At 31.9% G+C, this 8,372-nt stretch overlaps 1 protein-coding gene across 4 annotated transcripts; it reads right to left on the bottom strand.

Moving 5' to 3' along the window:
- Window positions 1–942: 942 nt before the first annotated feature.
- On the bottom strand, window positions 943–7,898 carry LOC108335379 (uncharacterized). 4 transcript variants are annotated; one of them, XM_017571391.2, is made up of 9 exons: window positions 7,679–7,898; window positions 7,193–7,551; window positions 3,300–3,794; window positions 3,065–3,214; window positions 2,815–2,982; window positions 2,613–2,660; window positions 2,470–2,532; window positions 1,881–2,311; window positions 943–1,724 (listed from the first exon to the last, which is right to left on the bottom strand). In XM_017571391.2, exons 2-9 carry the CDS (start codon window positions 7,521–7,523, stop codon window positions 1,137–1,139), a joined length of 2,274 nt encoding a protein of 757 aa, XP_017426880.1. In that variant the 5' UTR covers window positions 7,524–7,551; window positions 7,679–7,898; the 3' UTR covers window positions 943–1,136. The 4 variants fall into 4 exon arrangements, with proteins under 4 accessions (XP_017426880.1, XP_052726090.1, XP_017426881.1 ...); XM_052870130.1 differs by having other exon boundaries at window positions 7,695–7,898; XM_017571392.2 differs by having other exon boundaries at window positions 7,737–7,898.
- Between the last annotated feature and the right edge of the window lie 474 nt (window positions 7,899–8,372).

The raw sequence follows: 8,372 nt of genomic DNA, 5'->3' as shown, positions 1-8,372 counted from the left end.
AATAATTGATTCTAAATTAGTAATTTCCTGTTATAAATTTTAATTATTTGACTTCGGGGATGAAAAAGTAAAATGTAAATGAAAATTTCCAAAAAAAACAAAGTAATTAACTAATATATAACAATTTGTGATCATAATATTAGTTTAACTTTAATAAAAATAAATATAAATTCAGATATAAAGATAATTAATGATAATGTAACTAATTTATAAAACTGAAAATAATAGATATATATTTAATAATAATAATTTCATTAAAAGGAAAAATTGAAAATAAAATTGACCACTTATTAATTATAGTAATAAAATCACTTATTAATCAGTTATTTTAAATTGTTTCTCCAAATTCATGTAAAATCATAGTTTCACTTTTTTTTTATTCTTACGAGTTTTGCTAATAAATCCTAAATAGGTTATAAGTTTCATTCCTTTATATATATTTGTTCATTTTACAAATCTGAGTAGTGAAACAAAATATTTCAATTGCAAATCGCAAAACAAATTAACTCTTTAAAGAAAGTCACTCTAAAAAGAGAAAATTGAAATAAAATGTCTGGATTAATAATTTTAATTTATTAATAAAATTTTACTATTGCAGGCAAATTTCACCTATAACTAATTATGTTTTTTTAGTGGCTTAGAAGAAATATAGTATATAACTTTCAGGTGCCCTATGATAAGAACTTAACTACATAAAAATTATCTATTTTATTTCTTAACAATTGAAAGTGACCTATTTTATTTGAGAAAAAATATATTTTAACAAGATTTTTAGTTGATAACTCATTTTATTAATATAGTAACAATAATAAATAAATTTAAAATAAATTATTTAATTATTATGCAATATATGTTGTATTAAAAAAGTGGTGTCAACGTGTGACAACCCGCTAACTAAGACGTCCTTGGGCTTCTTCTATACATTTACTTATACATAATAACTTTCAGAATATTTATTCATTCTAGAATTTGACAAGATTAATTTATGTGTAGTTACAGCATTACATGTGTTTAACTAGCTTGATTTGCATAGAAAGCCATACACTTAATTCAATAGTTGGCATGATTATGACACAAGAACAAACTTTAGTACTCAACGGATGTTCCCTTTTAGCAAGTTACAAAAGAGGTTTTATTCACTTGATATATCTTTTGTGCATGGTAGAATTGAAAATCTCAAGGAAGAGGCGAAGCTGTGAGGGTACAAGCACGATAACAGGAATACTCCCAAGTGACATAGCTGCTATTATCAACCGCTGATGACCCTTAAGCATCATCGCAAGTGAAGCACAAAATGCTATCATCATTGACACCACAGACAAGAAAAGAGACACGAGGCCGCAAAGTAACTTCAATGGCAACGTCTTCAGGAAATCCTTCTCAGCATAACGCGAGGTCAGGATCCCAATGAAAATGAGGACCGATGTGGAAGAAAGAAAGAGCGATACTGCATCTGCTATGATAAACAAAGTGAATATCTGGTCGTGCAAGAAAATGGGTACCCCAGTGTCCTGCTGGTTTCCGCCGGGGACAGTGAAAGCCGCCGCGAACATGATGGTGATTATCAGAGTACCCACAAGAGTGAAAGAACTAGCTGTGTCTTTCGCCCATTTCTCACCAGCTTTCACCATCTCCACGTGGCTTTCACTGAATATCTCTCGGGGCTTCTTACCGTCTCCATTTTTCTCTTCCTTGCACTTGGGGTGCACAATATCCTCAACAACCTGCACTATAATACATTATTATTATTATCATATACAATAATCAAACATATATTTAACTCATTTTTCACATCATTTCTTGTTTTTATCATAGTTTTCTTTCTATCTTGCTTCCTTCCATCAAGTTATGATGACATGAAGAAAGTGGATAATAATAACCTTGAACCATTGAAGTTCTCTTTGCAGTTGAAGAGCAGCACCGGATCTGCGATCAAGATCAGAGGAGGGCCCTAAATAGGCTGCCAAGTGCAAGAGGGTATTGCCAAACACGTCTGCACTGCATCTGATTATCTCCTTCCGTCCATTGACGCTCTGTATGAGTCGGAACACTTCTTTTCTACGGTTCAGAATTGCATGCGAAAATATACCTCTCCTGTTTCTGTCAATGGCCCACAAGAGGTCAGGATTTGTCTTCCTCATCTTATCTATGAACTCAATGATTCCAAGCTTCGCTGCCTGCAACATTGCATCGTACGCCGAAGCCTCTCGCAGCTGCGATTCCTCGTACTCCGAAACTCTATCGCACATGCAGTTCAGAATTTCAAGAACTACCAGGTGAGTCTTTTTCTGTTGGTATATTTCTCTAATTCCTGAGGTATTCAAGTCATTATATGAGAATAACATATTAATTAAAAGGAATCCTTTTAAATAAATAACATGAAATAAAAAAGAATAGTGTTGCCTTGATATTTTAATCTAATGAGGGGAAAACCAGAGAAAGAAATGAATCCAATGTATGTTGACGTACCAGCTGAGAACTTTAACAGTATGTAATTTTGAAATAACAGATAAAGGAATATAAGCAGTCGACCTGGAAAACAAAGAAAGAATTAAAAGAGTTATATTTGATACCAGGGCACAGGAGCCCTGAAAGAAATGGGACACGCGTACCTAACAGTCTAATGGGAAGAAAATTTACAGCCAGTTCACAGAGCCTCCCTGAAGAAACATTAGAGGAAATAAACTTAGTAATGATTGATACATGTTAATGGAAAGAAGAAAATGAAGAGAAGGAGGATGATATATGTGAGTGATGTTTTTCAAAATGAATGAATTAATTAAACACTAGTTGAAATTATACAATGAGACAGACCTGTGAAGGAAGTATTATAGTGGTCTTCTTGAACAACACGAAGGCCTTCTACTTGAGTAACATCTGCCACTATCCCAATGCTTTTTCCGCAACGGTCAATGCTTATTCCGAACAACTTATCTTTTCCTTTGCACAAGTTTTGCACCTCTAGTTTTTCTAATCTTAAACCTGAAAACGGATTGAAGAGGATAATTAGCATTACTTCTGCTACCTCTGCCTTCATCACCGCATCTTAATCGTTAGAACTTACCATTATAAATGAGTTGTTGTAAACGTCCAAATCCACTGCCACTAGGGAATGCAGAAGGCATGCGTGCCAATGCATATAAGGGCCTTAGTCCACCGGATTCATGGGTCAGAGGGAGTTGTGGAATGCGATGAATTAAACTCAAAGCCACATCTATCTCATAAAAAACAACACCAACCACAACTTCAATAGGTAAGGACTGAGAAACTCAATTAGTTAACTGACTGTTATTGCTTACCAAATATTTCAGCAGTGATGCATCGCGAAAGAAGCAAAACTCCGTTGCGGGAATTTTTGTCCACAAACGCTTCCAGCTGAGTTTGAGAGTAGAGATAGCGAGTCATCTCTTTGTAGCCCTTTGCTGCAGAAAGAAGAACAGGAATTTCACCATCTTTGGTCTTCACAGTTAGAAGTTTCTTCCCTCCCTTCTTCTCTATCATGCTCTTTGCAATCTCTACGTTTCCGGTTAATTCCGCAGCGAGAGACAGAGCGGTGTAATCGAAGTTGTCTTGCATTTGAACTAACTTCTCTTTCCCTAACTTCACCAGATTCTTCACAATGTGCACGTGGCCAGCCATTACTGCAACATGAAGAACGGTTCTTCCCGTAGAGGAAATGGAAAATATGGCGGTGTCGTCATTGTTGATTATTGCTTTTGCATCATTCCACTCATCGCTCTCCACATATCTGTACAACGGTTTATTTTGAAGGACACTATCCTCCACCAGTACACCTGCCACACAAACCATCTTAAAGTTTATTCTTTCGTTAATCAATATATTCTTGAGAAAAGAAAAAGAAAAATACCTGGAATCCATTTAAAATAAATGAAAGTTCTAAGTTAAATAATGTCATGATATCTTATATTAGAAAGGTACTTTTTACTTTATCTTCTCTTTTAACAATTTTTAAAAATTATTATTTTATTTTAAAATTTTATTTATATTTATTTAAGAACTTAAAAAATTGTATTAGACTGTTTTAAATAATTAGACTCAATTATTCTAATATTAAAATTTTTAAGTATAAATAGAATTTCTGTAAATGAGTTTCATTATCTTAAATCACATCATCTCTTTAAATTTTATTTTGTAGAGCTCCCTCACTTCTCTTTAGGGTTTCTAAATATTTGTTTATTTGTTTGAAAATTAGAGATTGCTAGAGTGATCCTTGCAGTGAGCTCTCAACCTTTATCTAGTCGATTTCGTAAGATGGTTTTCTATCCTTTTCTTTGGTCTGTTTAGTCTTTCTATGCATGTGGACCATATAAGATCACATGTAGTATTTGAATCTTCTTTAATAGTCTCTACTAATCAGGGATCCTAATAGTGTGCCTTGATCGTGTTTGTGTTTTTCATAGGGACAGATAGAGCTTTTGAGCTTCTAAAGGTATTTTGGATGTTTTTGAGTTGTTTGGTCATCTTAGTTTGAATGTTTGGTTTGCTTGAAATTGGTTGATTTACTGGCGTTGGTTGTTTTAAATGTTGTTTTGTTGAATTGAGTGAATTGGTGTTAAATTGAGGAACTTAGGATCTGATCATTTGAACAAGTTGATAAGTGCCCAGACATTGAAATATTTTTTTTACCAAGGTACTAAGTAGGGAATACCAATTTGACCGTTTGAACAAGCCCTTTTTTCCCAAATCAATTTTAAGTATGTTGGTATTTGATATAGTGTTGAGTGGTGGCCAACTAGTGTTGAGTGTCAGTTCATTGTGCAAGTTTGAGAGAATTTTAGCTTTAGACCGTTTAGCGCCAAACTTGTACAGTTGAGTGCGAAGAAATGTGAATGTTTTGGTGTTGAGCGATGACGGGGCATTATTGAGTGCCACTTTTCACTTCAATTTTGGAACAGTTTAATTTTAGGTCGATGAGCGACAGAGGGGTGCGCTGAGCACAACATTTAACAAGAAGAACAACATTGAGTGACAAGACTATTGTTGAGAGCCATCTTTTGCGAAAAGTATAGCGCTGAGCGACTCTTTTGAGCGCCAGTGTATATGTTGTGATTTTCTGATGCTTTGATTTGTTTTAAATGGATTACTATGGATATGATGTAAGTTTAGTGTGTATTATGGATTGAAAATACAATTGTAAGTATGTATGATAAATTTTGTGGAAGGAATTTCAAGGAGAAGTTTCTTGTAATGATTTCAGTAATGTATGTATTGATGTATGGATTCTATATTGGGAGTTATCATGTCGCTTTGATAACTATTTAATCTCAAGTAGAGAAGGATGGGGTATGTGGTAAGAGAAGTAGAAGGTCCTAATTTAGGGGTTTTACCTTGACCAAAGATTTTAACGGACTAACCTTGTGTGTGGTAAGGTGAAACCCATTGGCAATGGCTCTGCAGAGCAGTAGAAACCACCACAAGTGTATGACTTACCAAAGTATGATATCAATACATATGTATCTAGATGGTCCAATCTAGTATGAATGATTGCATGTGTTAGGATTTGTTGATGTAAATGTCTATATGTGCTAACATCTCTATATTTGTTTCTCTTCTTTGTATATTAGCTTATCTTGTTTTTGTTTTTTTTTATTTACAATGATCATCTTAATGATGTAAACAGATAAAGATGTTTCAGTTGATCAAGTACAGGGGGTGAGGACGATGTAGCAGCATAATTTAGGATAGTTTTTGTTATGTATAATCTTTTTTCTTTTAGAAAAACTCTAGTTTATAATAGTGTGTATATATAATTCTCTATAATTAGTACATATTTTTATGGATGACTATAGTATAATAGTTTTATGATTGTCTCACGTGCTTGTTTAGTATCACATCTATAATGTTTCGTTTAGTTGTTTTCTCTATTAAATGGAATCCTACATTTTTACATCATTATTTTCTCTTATTTTTATTTTACAATCTTTTTTAATAATAAAATGTTACATTTAACAAATAAAAATAAATATAAACAAAATTTTGAAATAAAATAAGAATTTTTAGAGTTGTTAAATGAGATCATAAAAATGTGAGAGTGTGAATGTAAAATCCCTTATATTATTAACTCTTGGATCTTGCATGTGTTTCTTCCAACAAAAATCCCACAACTTCGGAGGGAGAATATTATTCACTAGTGAATCTTGGTGTCTCTCCTAAATTTTTACATGCACTTTTAACTATTTTAACAGGGAATTTTATCAAACATTTCGTATTAACTAATTAAGCTGGTTTATTAACTTTAGTATTTTAAATTTATTATAGTTTAACAAGCAAACTTAATAAAACTAGTTTTACCAGTATTTAATAACTCAATTTTGGCATATCATAATTTACTTGACAAGCATGTGAACTTATTTAACTTATGTATACGAGTTTATTAGCCTAGCTTATATAATATTTTCCTAGACGGCACTTACAATAAATTTTTAACTTATTACATTACTTATATTTATTTCTAATATATATATATATATATATATATATATATATATATATATATATATATATATATAAAAGACGAAGAACTAAAATTTTGATATATGTTTGTTTGTTGAAAAAGTGTTTTTGTTAACTTACCAATTTCTTTTAACAACTTTTTGATATTGTATATTTAAATCGAATGAATCAAAGTTACTATTATAAAAGGAATTATTAATAAAGCATTTTCCTTTAGTTTAGGGTTTTGTTTATCATCATATAGGGTTGAAAAGTTCTTCAGCATTTATGCTACTATAAGTTAAAAGTTGTCTAACGCAGTTACTGATAAAGTACGATAATTCCAAGTCAATTAAAGTCCACATTTACTTTATGCAGTGTTTGTTACAACAACTTCAAATTATTTGCAGTTTACCAAGTCTTAGGACTAAAAAAGTCAATATTGAGAAATGTACAAAAATATCCTTCCCTTGGACAATTCAGCGTTCATTCCATAAAAAAAACTGAAAGTTAATTTAATTAATTTACTTAATTTAAACGTAATTAATATATGAAAAAAAATTCTCAGACAATTGATTTTCACAAAATCTAGAGACAGAGAGAAAAGAAGAAAAAAAAGAAAAACTTTTTGATTTTATCTCATGAAACTCATGTTGATTTGAAGCATTTCTTCTTGAAACATAGAAGTGAAGTTTGATATAACTAAGCTCAAACCAAAGTGATTAACATGCATAAATACCTTTTTCAATATCTGAATGAGCTTTTAAATGTGAACTGTAGAGGGCGCCCAATCTGTTCCAAGCTTCTTTGGCCGTTTCAACATCTCTGATCTGACTGAGAATCTCCTTTCCACATGCTAGCTGAATGATGTGCAAAGCCTTGGCATTCTTCCTCTTCCATGAGTCTGAAACAGTTTTAGCTTTCGCACCAATCTCAGAAACAAAGGTCACAACGCCCCACAAACCTTGACCTATCAGATAATTTCTCACAAGAGCACTCCAGTTCTCGTAATTGTCTCTTGAGAGTGGTTCCAGAACTATTCCACTCGCTCCACCACCCATTCCTGCCATTCTACGCTTCAGGTTTCACAACCTGCGCCTGAAAAGTAACCCAATCAATTAACTGTCAAATGAAAATGGGAAAGAAGACTACATGGTACACAGGGAAGAAGGTAGGCATGTGGCACCAGAAAATGAAAAAGAAAAGAAAAAGAGAAAAACTTTACTGGGGAAGTTTGGTACTTGGAATGATCTAACTAATTTGAAAAGCTTAAACGTTGAGACCTGTATGGAGAGAAGGATTATGTTCTATCACGCGCACTCCTACACAGAAGAATATAAACTTGGATGCGTCGAGATTAGGATTTAGAATCACGAGATTTTTTTAAATAGTAATAATGGTGAACCTAAAATGTATGGATATGAATATTTTCGAACTGGATTTATGAACTGGCCAAATAATGTTATTTTTTGGTGAAACTGGCCAAATAAGAACTGGATTTAAGAGCTTCGTCCTTGATGTAATATAACACAGATATGTTATTTTTTTAGTTTTGTCATATATGCATCTATCGTTATCTCTAGTCTTATTTATTTGTAAAAATTTAAACAATAGAATACATATAAGATATGTTTTCTATTGTTTTATCACATGCTTGTTTTTTTTATTTTATTCAATTATTCAAGGTCTTACAAGAACAATACCTTTGATTATATATATATATATATATATATATATATATATATATATATATATATATATATATATATATATACCTTCGATTTTATATATACTTTTAGAGTATAACCTTTAAATTTTATAAGAAAAGTTGAAGATATTAATGAGAATAGAAGTCTACTTACCCATAAAGTTATGATGTTCAAATCAGATAAAGAAAAAAGTAATTATCATAATAAAAT

The sequence above is a fragment of the Vigna angularis genome, chromosome 10 (assembly GCF_016808095.1).
Source record: "Vigna angularis cultivar LongXiaoDou No.4 chromosome 10, ASM1680809v1, whole genome shotgun sequence".
Lineage (NCBI taxonomy): Eukaryota > Viridiplantae > Streptophyta > Magnoliopsida > Fabales > Fabaceae > Vigna > Vigna angularis.
This window is presented reverse-complemented; position numbering and strand designations above follow the sequence as displayed.